At 34.3% G+C, this 24,425-nt stretch overlaps 1 protein-coding gene across 2 annotated transcripts in view; it reads left to right on the top strand.

Moving 5' to 3' along the window:
• The window catches only part of NALCN (sodium leak channel, non-selective), a 483,341-nt gene that overhangs the window by 391,835 nt on the left and 67,081 nt on the right, over positions 1-24,425 (top strand). For both annotated transcript variants that reach the window (XM_044667195.1, XM_044667196.1), the window contains one exon: positions 6,289-6,362. In XM_044667195.1, coding sequence (XP_044523130.1) covers positions 6,289-6,362 — 74 coding nt within the window. The remainder of the gene's footprint in view (positions 1-6,288; positions 6,363-24,425) is intronic.

Raw genomic sequence — 24,425 nt, forward strand, 5'->3', positions numbered from 1 at the left:
CTATCTCTTTCATTTCCCTCTTATCTCTAACTATTGTAGTTTCTGATTCCAAAGCAAGTCAGACCAAAAACAAACAAAAAAAAAACTGCAGACCAATCCCCTTAATGAACATAAATGCAAAAATCTTAAATAAAATACTAACAAAAAGACGAAAGCAAGTTATCACAAGGATTACTCACTATGATCAGGTGGGATTCATATCAGGAATGCAAGGATGATTTAATATTAGGAAACCCATGCACATAATTGATCACATAATAATCAAACCAACAGTAATTGCATGATTATCTCAATAGATATTGTTTGTTTTGAATTCAGGGAAGTGCTATTTATAAGTGTCTAGCAGACTTTGTGGGGGCCATGAGACTATATTTCCCATGATTCCAATGGGTTTCAGGTTTCCGGTTTTTGGGTGTGGGGACATCAGAGGTCCCCACGCATAGGGCAACTTAATTTGGAGGAGGGCCTAGAGAAAGTCTCTTGGCTACCTGGCTGGCGTAGGAGAAAGACAGGATGGACACTGGCGGTAAATTTAAAAGATAGTCAAGTGTGGTCATATATATTTCACCAACAAGGCCATGGCTATTAAAATATTAATTTCTCTTATATTATATGTCTATATCATTTTTATCATAACAATTTAGAAAAGGCCTTTAACAAAATACAACACCCAATCCTATTTAAAACACTAGAGAGTATAGGAAGAAATTACAAGATTATCTCAATAGATACAGAAAAAAAGCCTTTGACAAAATACAACATTCAATCCTTTGAAAACACTAGAAAATATAGGAATAGGAGGCCCCTTCCTCAAAATAAAAAAAACATTATTATATATTTAAAACCATCAGCAAATATCATCTGCAATGGGAACAAGTTAGAAGCTTTCCCAATAAGATCCAGAGTTAAGCAAGGATACCCATTATCACCTCTGTTATTTTTGTACTAGAAATGCTAGTGGTAGCAATTAAAGAAAAAGAAATTGAAGTAATTAACGTAGACAATGAGGAAACTAAACTATATGATGTTATACTTAAAGAATCTTAGAAAATCAACTATATCTGCTATAAGGTAGCAGAAATAATTAACAACTTTAGCCAAGTTGCAGGGTATAAGATAAACCCACATAAATCATCAGCATTTCTATATATTTCCAACAAAATTCAGCAGCAGGAGTTAGAAAGTGAAACTCCATTTAAAATCACTGTAGATAATATAAAATATTTAGGAATCTATCTGTCAAGACCAACACAGGAATTATATGAACACAACTACCAAACATTTCCCACACAATTAAAATGGGATCTAAATAATTGGAAATACATTAATTGCTCATGGGTAGGATAAATTAATGTAATAAAAGGACAATCTTACCCAAATTAATCTACATATTCAATACCTATCAAACTACCAAAAAAAAAATTTTTAAAGAGTTAGGAAAAATTATAACAAAGTTAGTCTGGAAGAACAAAAGATTAAGAATATCAAGTGAAATAATGAAAAAAAATGTAAAGGAAGGTGGCCTAGCAGTACCAGATCTTAAACTGTACTATAAAGCAATGGTCATCAAAACAATATGGTACTAGCTAAAAGACAGAAAGGTAGATCAATGGAATAGACTAGGAGTAAATGACCTCAGCAACTTAGTGTTCAATAAACCCAAAGATCTCAGCTTTTGGAACAAGAACTCAGTATCTGACAAAAAAAAACTAGAAAAATTGAAAAAGAATATGAGGAATTTAGATCAACATCTTACACCCCATACCAAGATAAATTCAAAATGGGTAAATTACTTAAATTTAAAGAGTGAATTCATAAATCAATTAGGTGAACATGGAGTAATATACCAGAAAGAGATAAAGAATATTACAAATTATAAAATGAATGACTTTGGTTATATCAAACTAAAAAGAGTCTGTACAAACAAAACTAATGCAACCAAAATCATTTTTTATAGCAAAACCCTCTGACAAAGGTGTAATTTCCCAAATATATAAGGAACTAAGTCAAATTTACAAAAAATCAAGCCATTCCCCAATGGACAAAAGGTCAAGGGACATTAATAGGCAGTTTTCACATGAAAAAATCAAAACTATCAATAAGCACATGAAAAAGTGTTCTAAATCCCTCCTGATTAGAGAAATGTAAATTAAAACAACTCTGAGGTATCATCTTACACCTAGTAGACTGGCCAATATGTCAGCAAAGGAAAATAATAAACGTTGGAGGGGATGTGGCAAAATTAGGACACTAATACACTGCTGGTGGAGTTGTGAATTGATCCAATCATTCCGAAGGATAAGTTGGAATTATGTGCAAAGTGTATTAAATGAATGCTTGTCCTTTGACCTAGCCATACCACTTCTGAGTTTTGTGCCCCAAAGAGATAATAGGGGAAAATACTTGTACAAAAATATTTATAGCTGCACTCTTTGTGATGGCAAAAAAATTGGAAAGTGACATCACAATGTCCCTTGATTGTGGAATGGCTGAATAAATTGTGGTATCTGATGGTGATGGAATACTACTGTGCCGAAAGGAATAATGAACTGGAGGAATTCCATGTAAACTGGAATGACCTCCAGGAACTGATGCAGAGCAAAAGGAGCAGAACCAGGAGAACATTGTACACAGAGACTGATACATCATGGCACAATCGAATGTAATAGACTTTTCTACCTGCAGTAATGCAATGACCCAGAACAATCCAGTGGAACTTATGAAAAAGAACACTATCCACATCCCTAGAAAGAACTGTGGGAGCATAAATGCAGAAGAAAACATATGATCAATCATGGTTTCATGAGGATATGATTAGGGTTTTGATGTTAAAAGATCACTCTACTGCAAATATGAATAACATGGAAATAGGTCTTGAACAGTGATGCATGTATAACCCAATGGAATTGCTTGTCAGTTCCAGGAGGAGGCAAGGTACAGGGGGAGGTGGGGAATAATGAATCATGTAACCATAAAAAATATTCTAAATAAAATTAAAAAAAAGAAATTAGAAATAAATATTAGAATTCTCTTGTTAGAATTAAAAGTTAACAATTAACATAGAGGCATTATTGGTCAAAGGAATCCACTGATGTCAAGTCAAAAGTAGGTGCAGGAAATACATGCAGTTCACAGTCATTAAAATTGTCAGAAACTGGGACAAGAGTACATAAGAGAAAAGTGGACACAATTTAATCAGTCTTCTTTGTAGCCTTTGCCATATTTTAAAACTGTGTTTGTGGCCTTTTCTGCTGCTCCCTATTTCACACCATTTACACTGCTTTTGGACTTCTCTGGAGCTCCTCATCATGCCTTTCTTCCTCAGGATATTAATCATAAGGAAATCTTATTATGCTTCTGTTTGAATTGAAGTTTGAATCTTCTGGTTCTCCAATCTCCTCAATATCTTCTGCCCTTCCGACTAGACTGTTTGACTGAAATTTTCTCTCCATTTTTCACCAGCTAAACTGCTTTTAGACTTCTTACTGAATATCTTTTTCCCCTCCTCCAACCATTTTCATTTCGTGGGTTATCTTTCCCTGTTAGATTATAAGCTCCTTGAAGGCAAGGCCTGTCTTTGTTTTTATTTTTATTTATATCCTCAGGGCTTACTGCAATTCTTAGCACTTAGCAGAAACTTAATAAATGTTTATTGACTGACTTATTGGCAGTGAGACTTTTTTACAAATAATGATTAATGAGTTTATATACAGAGTTTACTTAGTTTATGTAAATCTCATAAGTGGCATTCTAAGAAATCACATATTTGGGAAGCAAAATAAATTCACAAATTGGCTTATTTTAATTTGGGATTCTATTTGTGCTATAAACCTTCTAGGAGATGTGAATGTTACATTTTTTTAAAAACCACTCAGCAATCCCTGACATTTTCCAGTACTTGAATATTTGCTGTAGGCTACAATTCTTTATAAATACTACTAAAGATTATTTTTCAAACACATTTTAGCTCTCCATGACAGTGAGTAAAGAGTATGAAGAATGCTGGAAGTATTTTAAGAAATATAAAGGAAATCAGTCAGATCATTGACAGATGTTTTAAATCATCATCACAATATATTTGTTCATAATAATAATAAGCCAAAAATGTATTGTTATATCACTTTTACAAAAAAAACCTCTAAAACTTTTAGTAAAACCCCCATCACAGAAAAATAATTCATTGTTATTATGGTCACTCATTATTATTTTTAAAAATGTAAATATAATATTATAGAAATATATCTTTAAATTACTTGGAGAATTCCTGAGATTTTTTTTTTAATTTCTGAATCCCAAAGATCTGTAAGAATAGTGGAAAATGTCTATATGGTGCTATTGAAGAGGTAAGGATAAAAGGGTCCTGTCAGTGAATGACCTTTATTTTTGGTGAAGTTTGGGGAAAGACCCCACAGTGAGATATAATGGTTGAGGGAGTTATGGGATGCCCATGATAGGCTTGAGGGGAAGTAAGGAGGATTGGAATATCTGTTATAGGGAGATAGCAATTCACTTAAGGAAGAAAAGAATGTTTACCTACCTGCAGGGGGATCTCATTAGAAGTCAGATAACACATTTATGATCCAGACTGTGAGACCTCTTCATTTTCTCTATCTCCATTCAGTCCCATATAAAAAAGATATTTGGTGTGAGTCACTGCAGGGGAATGATAATCAACCAAGGGTCAGGGAATTCAAGAATGAGAGAGAATATGGTGTTGTTAGTCAGGCAAAGGATCAAGTTAGGGAAGGAAAGAGAATGTAGCCAATGCAATGGTGATGACTTTGGAAAGAACTGAGATGTGAAAGGGATGGATGTCATAGTGAGAACCAAAATCAGTCTTAGGAGACAGAAGACATAAGGAAAGAATATAATGATAAAAGATTTTTCTTAGAAAGATCAAGGACATGATCATATTTGCGTGTTGTTATTTGTCCTTTGTAATGTCATCTTGCCTCCTTGGAAAACAATGTTGGGAGTCAGAGGCCAGAGTGTTCATTTGAGGTGATCAACCAATAAAAGTTCAGAAGGTACTACCACAGATCTGGCACAAATGGTCCATTAGAATATTGAGTGGAAGTTGCAAATTGTATATAAGCTAAGATGGAGTAACATAATAGGTCTCGGGAGTGAAGTAGATTTAAGAACCCAGAGAGTTAAGGTTTTTGATGGAACATCATTATGAATGAAGTCTCTTAATATGAGGGCAGGAGATAGAGATGAAAAAAACAAAACTTTGAATCAGGCAACTGAACTCATGGAGAAAGGAAGGAAAATGTTCTCAGAGTTGATGACAATAACCACTAGATCTGGCCTGAGTAATATTTTGGATATTGTGAATCTCAGAAGAATATTAGGATGCATTCTGAAGGTAGTTGATAGACTGTCTGAATGTATTCCATATTTTCTCATGGGATTGAACAGTGTTGGATTTATTATCCATCACAGGTATTCAATAAGTACTTATTGGTTGATGATCCAACAATAATAGCAAAATTGCCATTTCTACCTCTCAGCACTCTCATTCCTCTGCAATTACTTTCCCCTACATGTAAGATGATGCCTCCTTGCTGGATGGAATTCATGCCTCACTTTTTCCTCCTAGAATTCTCTCTGCCCACTCAATGTTTAATCCCTAATTTTGCTTAATGAGCTAAGCTACTAGGACTACGGTTTAGCTCAGCACTTCTAGGTTTATTTAGTTCTAGGTTTATTTAGTTAGTCTTCTCAGAATCAATCATAAACTAACTGGTTCAGAAGGGACTTTGGAAGTTTGTCTTCTCTTTTCACAAGAATTTAAGCCTCAATCATTTATTCAGATTAATGGTGACAAACCAATCTAGACTATGAACCAAAGAAAACCAAAGGGAAGGAAACATTTTCTACTCCACAGGATGATTACAGCACTAAAGTACACTTCATGTAGATACACCATCAGCTCCATACATTTATCTCATGGGTCTCAAGAGTGAAAAATTTGAAGATCTGTGGATTATTTTTCAATACTAAGACTAACTCAAACAGCTAAAAAATTGCTTCTATTTATTTAAAAGATCACAGGGGAAAATTTCTGTTGTCCCCTTTGAAAGAGAAAACCAGATTATAGTGTCAAAAGGTACAGTTAGTCAGAATATGGGACCACTAATACTGGTTTTAGACCTAATTTGAGATCCTTCCACAAAAAGCTATCTTTGTACAAATCTGTAATAATGTTGTTTTTTGTTACCTGATCTGCCAGTGTATTTTCTAATTGTGGTCAAGATCTAAAATCACCTTCTTTATATTTTATAGCTTCGTAAGTCTGTTTTCAGCATCAGGGCAAGGAATCTTCTGGAAAAGGAGACAGCAGTCACCAAAATCCTCAGGTAACAAGTGCTAATCACTGCATATTTCTTTTAAAAATGGATATAATATAAAATATATACACATATTAAGTAGATTATAGCAAGTATAAATGTGTGTATATATCATAGACTTGTTAAGACAACTCATTTTCTTCTTGTGTAAGTGATCTATGATCATTACACTTATCATTACACTTGAAAAGATATTTTTTTCTTTGCAAACAAAATATAAAAACCATAATTGTGTTCTTTCCTCAAATAATATTATGTAATCAGCTTGGTCAGTCAAAATGGAATAGTTCTCTTTTGTTGCTATGTCTTCAAACCTTATTTAAAAGTTTTAAATATGTAGTAACCCCACAAAATGTTTATCCTAACAGTTAACTATTTTTACAGTTTACCTTTCACTAATTTTGTGGGATCTATGTTATGTACAGGTTTGGGAAAGCTAAATATTTATAGGAAAGGAAATCATTAATTTTAATAGCAAAAGTGTGACACCATAAAAGGTGTTAAATATAATTAAAAAGTTACATATCTTGAAATATTTTATTGTTATTTTTTGGTAACAGAATTAAAAGTTTTGAGATTTACTATAAATGGAGGAGAATTAAAACAATTATTTAAAAGTATGTATGTGAAATATGATATTCTGTAACACTGAAGAATAATACATTCAGATACATAACTACTGTGAAACCAAACAAATTTCAATTCTCACCCCCTAGATTATATATTACATACAAGCAAGTGTAGATATTCTTTTCATTACTGCCTATGTTATATTAAGTATATATATATAAATATAAAAATTTTGGTCATGGTATGATGAAATGTTCTCCAAGACTGGAGATTAGACTTAGGCTGTCTTTGGAGATTGCAAAATTAAGGAAGTCTTATGGACAGTGAGGGAATTCTGAGCCTCCTTCTGTCTTCTACCCTGTCCTCCCTGCACCCCCCCAACACCTATCTCTGTTGAGAATTACCACCACAGAGTTTTCTTCCCCCTGGAGCTCTTTGTTGTGGCCAAAATCAACCTGACAATGAGATCTGGAGAGCTCTGTTCTTGTATTCACCTTAGAATTATAGCATCTAGATACCCTAATGACCCAGACAATATTCTACAAATTTGTTCCATGATCTGACCAAAGGAAGAAACATTGCAGATAGCTAAGTGTTGGGCTTGAATAGCTTTTGTCAAGTAAAAGCAGGTGTTTATGATAATTATCAGCCATTACTAGCTATAAGAAGAAAGGATAGTATCTCCTACCTTTTATACTCTTTGAGTTCTTATTACAATTTTCTCCTGTATTATTACCTACCCTAGGCTTTGTAGCAATACACCTGTTGTAAACAAAAGCTTAGCTACTTCTCCTCTAAAGATAAAAGAGCATCTGTGATTCCAAATGACTACCAAAAAGAAAAACTACGCAAACTCCTGATCAATCCCAAATTAATAGGTCTTGAGGTTCCTTACCAAAGCCAATGTAGAATGTGCTTTTGGGCTCAGTAGCTGATGATACATGTATGAAAGTCAGATAGATAACAGACCCTGAGCAATATGGCGCAGCCAGTATGAAAACTCATATCGCTCATTGCTAAGGGGAACACTGAAACTGAGGAAACTATTTATTTCTTTACAGGTTCAGACCAAGGTATAGTAGGGCCTTTAAAAAAAATGGACTTCCCATTTCTGTGTTTCATAGCATTTGCATGTTCATCCATTTGTGAATACAGTCATTATATGCATTAACAAAAATCCATCTGCATGCATATGGTAAAATATAATAGGATATATATATATATATATACATGTATTCCCCCTCCAATTTTGCATGTGCATAAAATGACCCTTTTCCAACATAACCCTTTAAAGGAACAAAATTGTTCTATATTTGGAATAGCAGCACTAGGACAGTATCTGACAAATTACATGTTGTTATGAAGAGAAGATCTCAAATATGGATAATCCCAGTATCCTTCTTTTGATTTCAATGTATGAGAAGCTCAGATGTTGTAATGACTACCTGTCTTTGAACTTGGTCTAAGTGCTCCATAAGAAGCATCTTCCAGCTGACTGTAGTGAAGAGGAGTGGTGTGATTGCCTAAGTGAAGGGTGAGAGTGTTGCTTCTCAATAATCTGACCTTGTTGCTTATTCTGGTGATGATATTTAAGGAGTCCTCCGGGGCTTCCCAGGTACAATTGGCTTTACTGCTATAGTTTCCACTTTCTCTTAGAGAGAAATTCATTTCAGTACTTCAAGAAGCAAATAGGATGGCAGCGAAAATTGGGGACACAGAAGATTTCACACACAAAAGAAGTCCTGAGAAGGAAAGATAATGAGAGCATCTAGCCCGAGAAAGATAATGCACTGTCACTCACTGGGTACTGTGAGATAAATATATAAAAGGGAAAGAAAGGTATTCTTTTGTGTGTCTTCGGAGATACCATAATACCCTGGTTTTCACATAGACTGTGCGGAGATCTGAAAGATGATGAAGTATTCAACCCTGGCATCTACCTAATCAATACAACAAGGTTATGGAATGGTCTTGACACACATCACCAAATTTTCAGTATCATTTTCCAAAATCTGCTTGAACCAAGAAGTTTCAACCTGATACCTGAAAACTCACATATCCTGAACACTTCCAAAGCAAATGCATGAGCCCACAGACACACAAACTTACACACTCACTCCTAAACAGATTATTTGCAGCTCTTGCAAGGAGTTCTGATATCATTGGAACAGAAATTCTAGACCAATCCAGAACCTTCCTCTGTCCCTTAATCATATGTCAAAGAGAAGTAGACTATGGAACTTACCTAACAAAGCAGGAACCAAGCTGCCTGGAATGGGCTTTTTTGAAGTGCCTGTTACACTAGGTGGTAGAGGTACCTGCTTGTAAATCCCTACTGCTGTGATGCTGATACTAGTGGGTTGCTTATGCCCAAGAATTCTGAATGTCCCTGGGTTGTATATTCCATCTGCAGCATAAGAAATAGCAATCCACAATTAGAAAAATGATTGAGAATCAGAAACTTTTAGGGAATAGATGCTTGCATAGTTTTTTAGAAACCATGCAGAAAACACAAAAGCTCAGAAAAACAAAAAAAAAAACCTGAAGATTTTGCTTCCCTGAAGATTACAGCTTTATTGCTACTTCACTGATGACTTCTGAGGCCATGAAGTATACTGCTGTAATTAAATATAATCAGTCATTTCCAGAGTATGTCTAGACCCATGAATAAAAGTCAGAGCAAAGTTCTTATATTGTAACAATGCCCCTTTTCTAGGAAACCCCAAGGAATAAGGAAAAGAAAGAAGTTACTTTTTAATATAGAATTTCCAAAAGAAAAATAGGCCTGGTAGATCTGAGAGCCCTACTCATTATAGCTGAATCCATGTTATAGGAAGTCATGAGAATAATAAGGATGTGCTGTTGTCATTGTGTCTGAAACACTCCAAATATTGCCCTAAGTTTTTTAGGCTAAAAAAGGTCTTTTTGAGTTCTCAGGACAATTGGCCCAAAATACTTCCAACCAAAAAATGTGGCTTCCTTCAGGCAAAACTGTGAAGCAGGCAGTTTTCCCTTGGTACCCCCTCAAAGATCTTTGTAGTTTTATGTTCTCTCAACACCCCTGGTCAACCCTTGGTTGTCGAGTCCTGTTAAGTTTATATCACTGATCTCTCTCCCATCATCCCCTTCCTTTCTATTCCTACTGATGCCAATTTTAGTTCAGACCTTACTCACCTCTCATCTTAACTACTAGTTCATCTTATTGTTCCATTATTTCTTCTCTCTAGTCTTTCCTAGACCTATTGTATAATCTGATAAAAACATCTGACCTCATCACTCTCCTGAAAGATTTTCTTTGGATTCCTATTTTGTACTAAATTTAATACAAATTGTTTTGCCTGACATGCTAATTCCTCCACACTGGTTCCAAGCTACCATCCAACCCTTATTTCATATTCCTCTTTCCCATGCTCTATATTCTGTGCAAACTGGACTTTTAGCCATTCTATCAGTACCTGAAGTCTTCACTTTCCAACTCCCTCCAGTTGGAAAAAAAAACCCTCACATTCAAACTTCTCAAATTGCTTTTGTCAAGATTTATCTCTACACAGCACATTTTGCTTTGAATTATACATATCCAATTCCAATCAGACTGCAATGTACATATTAAGAGATTAATAATTTTAATGATTTCTTCTGGTTCTCTCTATCATTAAGCTCTATTTCTGTATATTGTTTTTGTTCCCAGTTCACTGTTCACTGCTAAGATGTTAACTGGTCATTAAAGTTATCCAAAAATTAATCCAATTGTTACCCTTCCTAAGAGTATCACATTTTTAAATGGAACTCAAAAGATGGAAGAATTCTTAAGGCCTAAAGGAATGGTACCTTACTGGTAGAATGACACATGGTAGGGTTAACATTTGGAGGACAGAGGCACTATGAGGCTATATTCCATTTACTCTTTTTTGTTTGTTTTTCAAATTAACAAACATTTAACTTCCCTCCCACCTCTTCTTCCCATGAGAAAACAAAACAAGCCCTTTCACTTCTTACAATTTTTTTAAACCCATGTAAGAAATAAGCATAGTCAAGCTTTTTGGGACATTCCAAAAACATCTTATCCTGCATATTTAATCCATCACTTTTCTGTCAGGAAATTGGTAATATTCTGAGGAGGCACTACAGTTGCAACTATCACATGAAGACAAGTTGCAAGATTATTGGCATATGCCAAACAACAATACTAACAGTAAGTTGCATAACTGGCTGCATCACTCTGTTTGCCATTTACATGACTCAGGTAAGGAGTGGGGAAGCAACATGGTCACTATTCTGGTTTTAGAGTCAGAAAAGCCTGAATCCAGTCTTATCTCTGACCCATGAACAAGTCATTTACATTCTTGGGAGCCCAAGCAACTTGCTAAGAATTTAAGTTCCAGAGAATTTACCACTCTACACCAATTGGGTGTAGGGAGTATACTTGTACGAAGAGTTTACTATAATAATCATATTACAAGTCTAGGTCAAAAGAAAAAAAACAACAACATCATTGCAGAGTTACGGTAGAGTACCAATGACCACTGCATTAAGTATTTGGAAGTCCTTAGGTTGACATAAGTATGCATGGAGATCACTTCCATTTTTCCCTAATAAGTAAACATGACTGATAAATCCTATGAGCTCTAAACTTTGCCAAAGAATGAAACTGAACAGCACCAAATTTTAAACCTGGAGATATAATGTCCTGGGATAAAAAGTGTGGGACCTTGGACAGGTCATTTATTTCATTTCTCTGGTCTTCAGTTTCATCATCTGTAAAATAAGGAAGCTAGACTAGAGAAGGGTTCTGACCCTGAGGTCCATGATCTTGCTTCATTTGTTTTGTAGTCTGATAACTATATTTCATCATAATTGGTTTCCTTTGTAAATTTACATGTTTTGGGTTAAGTATTTTAAAACATTATTCTGAGAAGTGGGTCCGTTGCCAGTTCTCCTTCCCAGTCAAATCAAAAAGTCATTCTTGCCTTTCACTCTCCTTGGATAATTTGTTACCTTTATGGGGGTCATTAATTAGTACAGTGCATAACTTCCTTGACCCCCATAAAGGTAGCAAATTATCCAAGGAGAGTGAAAGGCAAGAATGGCTTTTTGATGTTAGGTAAAATGTCTTATGTACTTCTAAATCTATTAAGTGTTCCATTTTCAACATAAGCCATCAGCTTTTATCTATTATAGGCAATAGCAATCTTTCAAGTCCTGTAAAAAGCAAATAGTTCTACCCATTTTGAGGGTCCAAATACCCAAATGCATGTCATTATTTCAAGTGGAACTCATAACATTCCTTCTAATGGAAGGGGCCTGCCTTACAAATTGCCCCAGACAGGAAATTCAACCTTTTGAAGGCGAAAGCTGGTTAGATATGCAATGCACCTCGATCTGGGATTTGTAAATAACAGTGAATTCGGTCATTTCCCCACCTAAACATCTTTGCAGACTACCCATGTGTCTTTTCAAGTTAATTCATATTACTCTCAATATCAAACCACGACTGGAAAAGGTGGTAAATCTCTTTTTAATAAGAAAACATCTGTGGTATTTTTACAGAGTTTGAGAGGATCGTGTGTCTTGTATGTAAGTGTGGGTTTTCACTTGGTACGAACAATCATCTGTCTTGTTTTTGAAGACTAGTCTGAAGTGTATTGTGAGAGAAATGGTGTTTTACTGCCTAAATTATAAATCCAAGGGCACTATTAAATTCCCTGGCATTCCGATTTAAAGAATTGTTCAGCTCCTCTAAAGAAAGTGTTCTTCAAGATGCACTGACCTTTTCAATATATCAGAGGAAATCAAGAACATGTAACAGTGTGCTTTCAAACCCATCACCAGCCCCCTCATTTCTCAACAGAGTGTCATCAGCTCCTCTACTTCAGGATGCCAAACATAGGGGTAATAATGTATTATTTCTCCTGTGAAGAAATGGATACACTAATACAGATTCAAAATAATTGAGAAATGTAAATGCCTTGACAAGTTCTACACTGATTTCTATGTTTTGTCTAAAAGTACCTCCATCTACTAAAGACAAACTCTGTGTTACTTAGTAATTTTTCTAATATTCACAATGATATTATATTTTCTGTTTGAATGTTGGTTCTATGATGGATTTCATTTGACTGTATCCAAATTATAATGTTTCTCTTCAACATTTGCATTAATGCAAACATCTAAAGAATGGAGATTTTATAGCACAGAATCTAAATAACTTTAGCTCCAGTCAGCTACTTTTAAATGGGTTATATTAATTTATTTTAAATAATTAAAAGAGACAATGAGGTATATTGGATATTGGATAGAGAACTCGTGGAGGAGTTTGAAGGGTGGGTGTTCAAGTCTCACCTCTGACATAAATTGGCTATGTCATCCTGGAAACGTTACTTAGCTTACTGCCCTAAAGTGACTCTCTAAGACCTGTTGTTATTTTTCATTCATTTTTAGGTTGTGTCTGACTCTTTATGATTCCATTTGGGGTTTTCTTGGCATTTGAGTAAGCTTGATACTTCCAGTTGATTTTACAAAAGAGAGAACTGAGGCAAACAGGATTAAGTGACTTGTGTGATAAGGAATTTTGGGGAAGAAAGTCAGGTTGGCAGCAAAGGGGAATGGAACAATGCACTTATGCAATCCAGGGTAAACCTGTTTAGAATTCTTTCTTCCCCTAAATTCCTTATCACACTTGTCCACAGTCACATAGTTGGTAAGTGTCTGAGACCAGATTTAAGCTCAGGAAGATGAGTCTTCCTGATTCTATGTCCAGTGCTTCATCCACTATGCCACCTAGTACATGGCAGAACAACTAATCTCCATTATTAGAAGGAATTTCTTCACTGACTGTTCTTTATAACAGTGAAATCATTCCCACTTCCAACAAAGTATATGACTAATTATTATACTTTATGATAATTCCTAAAAAGAAAACAACCAGGTTATTTTCCCTACAAGAATGATACCTCCGAAGCACTGGCTTCCTACATTAAAACAACAACCTATGATTCTAATTTCCCAAACTTTAGGCTGAGAGCTTTTAGTAGAACTTCTAATAAAGTAGGCATATAGTGTAAGCAGGAATAATTTTTCATTTTTCTTTGTATTTTAATGACTTAGACAGCATCTTATGTATACATATGGCATATAACAAAAATTAATTGAATTGTGCCTTACCACACATGACATATTTAGAGGACTGGATTGCAGAAAAAGGTAATGGGTAAAGTTCCACTCGGGATGCCAATGGGATAGGTGACCTTACTGACTACAGAGGTAATTAGCAAGAACTGGCAAGCTGGATCTGAGCTTATGCTTAAATCATGTATGTGTTTATGCCAGGGAAGGAACTTTTTATAGATCTAGGATTCACAGGGCTCCAATCTCTTTTGGAGATAGACACCATAGAGATTATAGAAGAACCAATGAATCTATCTTGTCATTAATGACCAAATCCTTTCTTACCTATGCCTAAGACCTCAACTAGCTTGCATCACAGCTGGTGCACAGTTCTTGGTGCAAATCAAGTCAACAAGTATCTATTAAGAGCCTTCTATATGCATAGTACTGGGATGCCCAAGACTACTCTAGGAATATTCACTATTTGGGGAACAAAAATGCAAACATAAAGGAAAAGCTAGCTAAGAGCATCATACAATTGGAAGCTGGGCTGCTATTCCATATCTGGCTCTATTGTCTTACAATTGACATTATCTACACTGCACCCATAATATAAAAACTGGCTTAGTAACATCAACCCAGAGATCCTATGCCTCCCAACTTTTCTCTGCTGGTGACATTAATATAGAAAGGAGGCTGTGATATACTTGTTAGGATTGTTCAGTTCAGCTGCTACTTTCTTGTGCAGCTGTGCTGCCTCCCTGATTGGGATAAGAGCAGTGTAGGTTCGAAATGAAAGAACAATATAGAAAGAATCCAACTAAATTAATAGTTCTTTCACTGACTATCCTTGACATTCCTAAATACCCTCAAAATATAGATAAATAATTATACACACACATATGTGTGTGCATAATATATATATATGTGTATATATATATATATATATATATATATATATATATAGAGAGAGAGAGAGAGAGAGAGAGAGAGAGAGAGAGAGAGCGCTTGAGAGCTTAACCACCTCTTCTTGGGAAATAAAAGAAAAAAGAAAATTTTGAAAACAGGTAAATAGCTCCATTAAACCAAACCTAGGAAGCTTTGTCTGTCCCCTTTTCCCCACTAGGTAGTCATACCTAGAAATCTCTTTCAGCCTTAAAGTGACTAACAATTGAGGAAAAGGTCAAAATCTTGAATTTACTTGAGGACTACCTGCAATGACATGCCTCAAAGGTCAAGCTTTACATGAAAGGGCATGGCTTATATCATTCAAGAGAGTGAGTGGACTATAGCTACAAAGGGGGAATCATTGAATACAGAAGTTAAAAGTGACCTTCTCCTAAGGAGTCAATCATCTAAACTTTATGGCTGGCCTTTTGAATTTAAACCATCATATTTGTTTTTAAGCTCTGTAAGGTTGGAGAGTAGGGTTTTATTTTACTCAAATCCCTATTATAGATGGGGATAATATGAATTCTGAGAGATAATCACACAGAATAATTTTGGTGCCTGGTTCTAAATATACAACATCCTATCCCCCATACCTAGAATGTACTCTTTCTTCATTTCCATCTTTGGAATCCCTGGTTTCTTTACAGGATCACCTTTAATATAAAAATGTTACCTTCTACATAAAGCCTTTCCTGATTCCCATAGTTGCCAGTTCACTGCCTCCCAAAACTGTCTTATATTTAATCTCTACATTATATAGAGAGATATATAGATATAGATATATGTGTGTGTTAATGCATGCATTTACATATTGTCTCCTCATTTAGAGTAGCAACTCCTTGAGAACAAGGAATGTTTATTTCTCTTTTGTCTTTGTAACTCCCAGTCCATAGCCCAGTACCTGGTACACAGTAAGCAATAAAAATTGCTTATTGATTGGTTGTTTGGTTTGATGCCAAAATGTGTCAGAGCACTCATGAGTTTTAAGACTGAGATATTTGAGGCAGAGAAAGGAAATGGCTACCAGAAGTAAATAATCAACTCAAATTAAATAAGGTGTTATCAGCCTCTAAACAGCACATGTTTTTCAGGCCAAAATCTTTAATTATAGAAGCAAGGTTTTGAGAGTAGAAGGATAGAGGCAATGTTAGAGATGTCTAAAATAACCAATTTATTAATATATTTCCTATTGGGTTAGAGGTAGGATACAATAATAATAATCAGCAATATAGCACCTTAAGACTTACAAAGCTTTGTATATGTAATCTAATTAGATCCACACAACAAACCACTGAGGTAGGTACTTTTCCCTATTTTACAAATGAGGAAACTGAGGCTAAAATAGGTCAAGTGTTATGTCCAAAGTAATTGTCAGAGGTGGAATTTGAACCAAGACAGGAAGTTGTGTTAAGTTCTAGTGTGGGAAAGCCTATTTGACTTGAATTTTGCCTTGTCACATTCCTTTTATCTGGCAAGAGTTAAACACAGGATGTGGAGATGAAATGGAGAAAATTGTTAGTCTTTTTTCCCCATGAAGCTGCCTTGTCTATTCTGTGCAAGGCAGGTTATTATATTTGAAGCTTTAAAAGATTCTATTGCCTGTATTTATCCTATAAAACTTTTTTTTTTGCATGAAGTAGCCCTTCTCCTTATTCACTTCATTTTCTCTTTACCCTCAGATGTGACCCTACTGCCATAGTCAAGAAAATATGCTGGTCACTGTTCCACCAGTTTGCTCGTTTCTAGCTCTGTATTTTCAACTTTCAGATGTTATTTTCTCTGGCATGCCATCCCTATATTTCTGCCAATCCATTTCTCTGCCGTCTTCCTGAATCTACATCAAAACTATATAATCAAAACTATAAACATATATAGTTTTGATGTAGGTTACATATATATATATATATATATGTATATATATATAAAACTATGCTATACTCTCCCTACTGTAAGAAGTTTTCTATAATTCATACTGCCTAATCCTATTCAATCCTCTATTACTCCAGTTTTATAGTATTTTGCTCAGTCCATGTAACCACCATTTGATTTAAATTGCTCTGTAAAAGGAATTTTCTGTTGTTTGATGTGTTCACATCCTCTCTTCCCAATTAGATAATCTTATTCCATGAAAGCAAGACCCCAATCTTCACTTTGGATTTTGTTCCTTTGTACCCATAGTACAAAGTACCCAAACAGACACACACAGTGACCATCTTGTGCAATACCAAGTATGAGAAAGTTTTCAATAGACTTTAATGATTCACTGATGAAGAAAGTAGGTATTTTCAGCAGAATTCCCAGATAATGTACTGATCACATCTGTAATGGCTTCTATCTGCCAAAGAGCACATAGAAAGTAAAATAAGTGAGCCTGCTTCCCCAGAGTCTGAGTAGCCTATAGAGAAATCTAGGTAAAAGTATTTGGTGATCATGATAACTGAGGGTAATTTCTAAGGGAATAGAACCAAACTAATTCCTCCAAGTTGCCACTGTGATTACTGCACACTGAAATGTAAATCAACAACAGGAGGCAGATCAGAATCCCTAAATGTGCCAACTAACTCAAGCTGGACTAGATAATTTCAAAATCCAAGTGGGGTGCTTGCTTTGGCAGGACATATACAAAATCTAAGTGTGTTTAAGAACAAAAAAATATATTTTAAGCATGTCTCCAGCAATTTGGCTTTTCCCATTTGGCAACTTATCTTTTAAAAATTATCATTTCTTCTCTTTACCAGTTATAATTTAGCAGCTTTGGAAGAGGTCAAACCACTGTTACTTAATGTGCCAGGTACATCAGGCAAAAGGCACCTCCAGTGCTGCCAGATATGCCAAATATATTATGGCATTCCATGGTCCTTCCAGTGGCACCTGATTAGCACCTGCCCACAGCAACACAAGAGTTGGCTGGAGGGAGGACTGGCAGCAAAGCAGGACAATAAATCTACTTAAATAATCAGATAAGGGGATTAATTTCACCTCCTTTTCCCAGGACTCTGCCAATTGTAACTTTGATTTATACATACATACATATATAGATATATATATATATATATATATATATATATATATAAAATCAGTTTTGTAAAGACCACACTCTGACAAAGCCACAGGTTTCTTCTTCCAATCACACCCCAAATTTCATCTCAAAACCCACAAGAAAGGAGAGATAATGTTGCATATTAAAGCAGTAAATATTTTGAGTTAATTTTTTTGGAAAATTTTTTGATATCCTCACTTCCCAACTTTGTCAAGGTTCCTATTCTCTTAATTATTCATATATATATGGAAACAATTTTAAGATCAAGAAGTAAACTAATGAGAATTAAGCTTTTTTCAGGGCATCAGAAACCAAGGAAAGAAGATGACAAGATGTTTATATGTATTTACCTGCATATGTATATGTATAATCAGGAATATTCAAATGTGACAAAAGGAAACTATTAAACATATTAAATTGTGGTGGTGGCAAATTAGCTATTCAGTATTATATCTGAATAATGATCCCATGGACCACTATCCATGTGGTTTTCTTGACAAGGATACTGCAGGGATTTGTGATTTGTCTCCAACATACTAAATCTGCATACTAAATGTTAAATGTATTATGTGATGCTATTAAGATAATACTAACAACGTCTCTGAGCCTCAGCTCAAGGATTACCTTCCATGTAAAGCTTCTTTGATTCTCAGAGCTACTAGTTCATTACCTTCTAAAATTACCTTACATTCAGTCTATTTAATATATGTTTTATAACCTATTGAGATGTTACATTTTTTATAGGTTTCTTAGAGAACAAGAAATATTTATTATCATATTTATTTAAATAAGTACAGCTGTCTATTGCATTTTATCACATGGGAAAATATTTGGGGAAATGTATATTTATTTGTTGTTTGTTTTTTTACCATTTTATTATATGGATTAAATATCTATCATTAGATATGCTTTTCTATTTATGTCAATGACCTTTAAAAACTGACACATTTTAGTAGAAAAAATTGACTCATATCCCTGTTAAGTGTATTAAAACAAAATTTTCATCTTATACCAATTCAGCTTTTATTCACATTGTGGCATGGTGCATTAACTATAGCTCAGTTTAGATTGTTATTAAGACTTAAGGTTGAATCCTACTTAATTATTTGAAATTAACAAAATATTAACTTTCCTACTTTTTTTCATAGGTGTATAAAAATCATGGTTTTATTAGCTTTTTGTGGATTTGTTCTAATTATACAGGATCAGATCCAAGTTTTATATATATATGTATATATATACATATTTATAAAAGTTTTATATATATATAAAACTTGGTCTATTGATAAGAATGTATGTTCTTATCAATATACTTTAAGACTCTTAATTATTATAAATAAATGTGTTGATAATCTGTTTGGGGCACTGTGAAAAAAACATTTATATAAAATATGACAGCAAAATTAAAAGACAATCTTTTCTAGTGTTTTAATAACCAGTGGCATATGTGTGGGAATAAGTAGCTCATCTTCATGATATTGGCATAGATAAAATGCAAGAGTTTTCCTAATCTCAGCAAGAGGCCATTATGAAGAACCTTAATGGCAGAACCTGCTATATTGTCTCTCCTTTGGATGATCACACACTGACACACTAATGGAACAGGTAAGACTCATTTCCCAGGAAACATTCATTATGAGTTCTTCTGTAGTTCCACAGTCATATCTTTTCATAAGTGGTGCCAAAGTATTTTTCCTTGTCCTTCAAGATGATTACATTATATTATCCAGCATCTGATAACACTTAATATTTATTGCATTGTGGGAGTCATGATTTGACCAGAATCTCTCAAATTTTATTGCTCTTCATAGTTGAACCTTAAAAGGTTAATGGTATTTGATATTATGTAGTATAATGTAATCATACATTTTTTCTGAAATGAATGCTGACTTAAAGGGTAAAAATAATACTGAGAGGGCATGTGGAATCACAAAACTCTTTCTTTTGTTACAGATCCCAGACTTTCTCTATTTCTTATTCTAAAATGTTAATAAAGAAGACATGAAGATAGAGAACACAGAAACCAAGATCTCTTCTACTGTTTCTATAAATAATAAGTGATGTTTAAAGAAGAATGAAGTTCCTTTATAACCATTATTCTTGAGCCAATTTCTAATTTTTTTGATGTTGAACTATCAAATAAAGTGAAGAAAATTATTCCTTAAGATGTTTCTATCCCTTCCCTTTCCCCGCAAAAAATCACATATAGATTTATTTATACGTGACTTTCATGGAAGAGGCCATGAAAATTCCATTCCATGAAGGTAATATAGAAATAAAAAGAATTAATCTTTCATGTTTTCCTAACCCAGTCATTCAGTGAACTTGGCAAGGTACCAGCGATAATATTTTTTCAAGTGGGGATCTGTGTTTGGTAAAAAATATCCCTATATTTGAATCATCATCAGGGGGTCCTTGTCTTGTTATGCATTTGGGGGAGGGAGAGTAGAGTGTTCACCCCTGCTGATAAAAAGAAAATGCTTCAGTGTTCCTAATGTGTCACAGTGCTACTTCAAAAAGAAAAACTAAAAGAAACGTATATACCTTTATCAGGAAGAATTTTCTCATTGAGCCAAGCAAAATGCTTCATAAAAAAGGAACAAAAATTCAAATACAGAATTGTACATATTCAAACAATAAATATTTATTAAACAACTTCTATGTGTCAGGAACTGTGCTGAGCAGTGGGAATATAAAAAGAGAAAAGTCAGTTCTCGCCCTCAAGTAGCTCACACTCTAACAAGGAGACTCTTGGAATAGCTCTCTAAGATCATCCCTTCCAGCTCATTTCCATACAAGAATCATCTTCCCAACATCACCAGCAAGTGACCTATCATGCCTGTTCATCATACCTATAAATCAACAGGTTATAGACAAAATTCCCATGATGCTGACCTTAGAGGGGGAACCCTCTAAGAACTGAGATTGCCAATAAATGGTGATTATAGATATAATTCACTAAACTACCCACCTCTTCCCCTGCTACTTCCTCCTTAAATAATCCTGTCCACCATTTGACAAATTGGAGCATTTGGCTGTATCTGTAGATCACATCCCAAAGAACAGGTAGACTCCCACTCTACAACAAGATAATTACAATATACAAATTTAAGTCAAGGTATTTTTTTTTACCAGACTAGTACTCTAATATTTTCCAGTTTAGCCAGATGTTTTCAAAGAATTCAGCAAGTAATACAATAACAAGACCATAAAGTCATATGTATTTATGTGTGATGCTTTACAGTTTACTAAACATTTTCATATTTTCTCTCATCTTATAAACTAGGAAAATATTATTCTCTCTATTTCATAGATAAAGAAACTGAAACTCAGAGCCATTAAGCTCATAGATCTAGATTGTAACAGAAACATCACTGAAATCTAGGCTTTTTGACATCGTGCTCAGTGTAAGAACTTCTAAATTGTCTATTTTTATTGTATTACATCTAAATGTCACCTTTGCCAAATGATTATTCAACATCTATGAGCTTCCTCCCTTATCCCCTAATAAGCATACATCCATTTCTTCTAAAGCAAGGTTTTTTACATGTTTTTGTGCGTGGAATAGAGTCCTCACTTTTGATAGTCTGGTTAAGCCAATGTAACCCTTCTTAGAATAATCATTTTTTAAATTAATGAAATAAAATAGAATTATAAATTAACTACTTTAAAACAGTGTTATTAAATTATTTTAAAAACAAATTAACAGACTTTCTTAAATCTATCTACAGATAAGGTTAAGAACTCCTGCTCTAAGATTTTCTTTTTCAATGCATGAACAACATACTAGCAACCTGCTGATTTGTTTTGCAATCATGTCTCATTGTGTAGTCTAATTAGGCTTTCCCACATGTTTCTATTTTAACTATATATGTCTGTACAGAATTTGTGTCTTTTGTACTATCACTTTTTCTGAGGGGAAACTATTTTAGATAAACAGACTGATCATTTTAAGAATTGTAGATGAAACACGTGGTGATATTTTTTTTTATTGAGTAATATTTTCTCTAGTAGCTCTAGAGTAAAGCATTCAAGATAAATCTGCCATGGACTTTGCCTGTTTTGTTTCAGTATTCTTCCATCAAGAAGTATTTCCTAAGTGGTAGTTTGCTAGAAAAACATAATTTATTTTTCTCAGCTAAGAAATGGCAAATTTTAATTTGCCCCAGAGCAACAAGACACATTAGAAGAGATGAGAAACACAGGCAACCTTACCCCCCATCAAAAAATGTAAAAAGACTCCCCTATTCCACTACTTCACAAATATAAGAAGTTAACTGGTGTGGTACAATGCACAATTCTTTTTCTTTTTTGTTTTTTAATTTATTGAACAGCTTTGCCGATTTCCTTTTCTTTTTTTCCTTAAAAATATTGCTTGTATCAAATTGCTTTTGTAGAGAAAAGAGGAATACTGGGAGAAATTTTATGATGTAAAAAAAATCAACAAAATTTATTTTTAAAAAACTCTTTAAATAATTTACCCCAAAAAGGAATTTAATATAAAATACTAAAGATCAATAAAATATGGTGATATACTTTTAGTTTTGCTTTGGCATTTTCTCATCTAGTGTTTAGCAGTGTCCAATTGGAGCAGGAGGGGAAATGAGACTAACCAAGTAGGAGGAGTCTGCTTGTTATCATAGCTTTAGGCAGGCCAGAGATTTAATCTAGAAAGTTAGCTAAAAAAAGAGAAGATTAGATAGTTATCAAGTGTCTATGCAGGTAAGGTTCAGATTCCAGAAGGCCAGTCAGCCAACAAGAGTTTCACTAATGAACAGGAAATATGAAACAGTCATTCTAAAACTGAGAACTTTCTCTTCTACTTTTTACTATCTTCTGGGTATGGGTAGCCCAGAGCCTTCCAGTTATTGATCACAACCAGAAGGAGATTCAGGAGAATGCAAGTGAACTCTTCTCCTGATTGGTCAGGGAAGGAAGGAAAGAGAAGAGCAAAGAATAGATGATAGTTCGTGGCTTGTTGTAGTAAAATTCTAACCTAGTTGTTATCAGTTTTGACTAGCTGTCAATAGGTATCTCCACAGATTCTGGTTTGCCTTATCCTTTTTTTCCTAAATGTCAGTTTCAATCTCTCTCTCAAAGACAGTTCTGAAATATAGAGATAAGCAATAAGAAAAAGAAAGGGAATTTTAGCTTTTCAGTTTATAACATTTGGATAACTAAGCCAAGTCATATGAATGCCAAGCAATCTGTACCCCAATAATTATTGACATGAAACAGGTGGGTTTAAACCAGTGTGGAATGAGGTCACTGAAAGATTTCCAATGGATACTTCCAAGTCATTAAAAATTACACATTTCTAACCCCTCTACTGTGAAAGAACTGAAGAGTTCCTCATTTAAAAATTGCATGATGTCCTCTTTGCCCTGACCAAAAAAAAGTCTGTGGTAGTAATTTAGTTTTTCAACCAATGTTGATAATTTAGTTTTAATTCTGATGTTAAATGTTGCTTTTCTATTGCCATTGGTACATGATCATTGTTTTCTGAAATACAATTTTGACTTTGATGGAACCCTTCTTCCAAAGTCTTCCTCATTATCTGCAATAGATAAATGTCAATGGTAGTTTATATTTTTCTTAAAATAATTTCAATATCTTCTATCATATGATATATTGGCCTAGCTCTTATTTTAATCATCATGATTATCATCAAGAATATTCTTTAGATGCCTACAGCACATGGTTCATGTTGATGAGGTAAGAGATAGCCTCTACACTCTAAGCTATTGTAATATAAGGCAGACAACAATGGCTTAAATCAGAGAGATTTTGGATGTATGATATTTCATAAAAAGACATAAAAAGGTAATACTTATCCTAGGTGGATGTAATGGGGTAGAATCAAAAATCTCATTTTGTAGAACATGGGATTTTTGAGCTGGAAGGGAATCTCCTAGTCTAACCCTCCCTTTTTACAGACAACTAAACCAAGACCCAGGAGGGTTAAGTGGTTTGTTTGTCCATGATTGTTCATACTGTAGCTTGGATCCAAACCCAGTTTGACTGATTCTTGGTCCATTGTCCTTGTTGATATACTGTCTTTCAGGAGTAATTACTACAGCTCTTCCATGATTAGTTAAGGGAAGCTTTTTGAAAAACAGGCAGGATATTGGTTTTCTCCTTGAAATCATTTGCACAACAAAATGAAGTGAGCAGAACCAGGAAAAAAGTGCATACACAGATCAATTGTGAAGGACCAAACTATTTGTAGCAAAACAAGATTCTAAGTTAACCTCAAGGAACTCATGATAAAAAAAAAAAAATCACTATCCACAACTTTAGCTGAAAAAAATGTTGGAATCTAATTGCAGATAAAAGCAGGCCACCTTTCATTTTATTTCCTTCATGAATTTTTTATTGTATATGTTTTATATGTCTTCAGTCAGTCG

This window comes from Gracilinanus agilis, chromosome 3, assembly GCF_016433145.1.
Source record: "Gracilinanus agilis isolate LMUSP501 chromosome 3, AgileGrace, whole genome shotgun sequence".
Lineage (NCBI taxonomy): Eukaryota > Metazoa > Chordata > Mammalia > Didelphimorphia > Didelphidae > Gracilinanus > Gracilinanus agilis.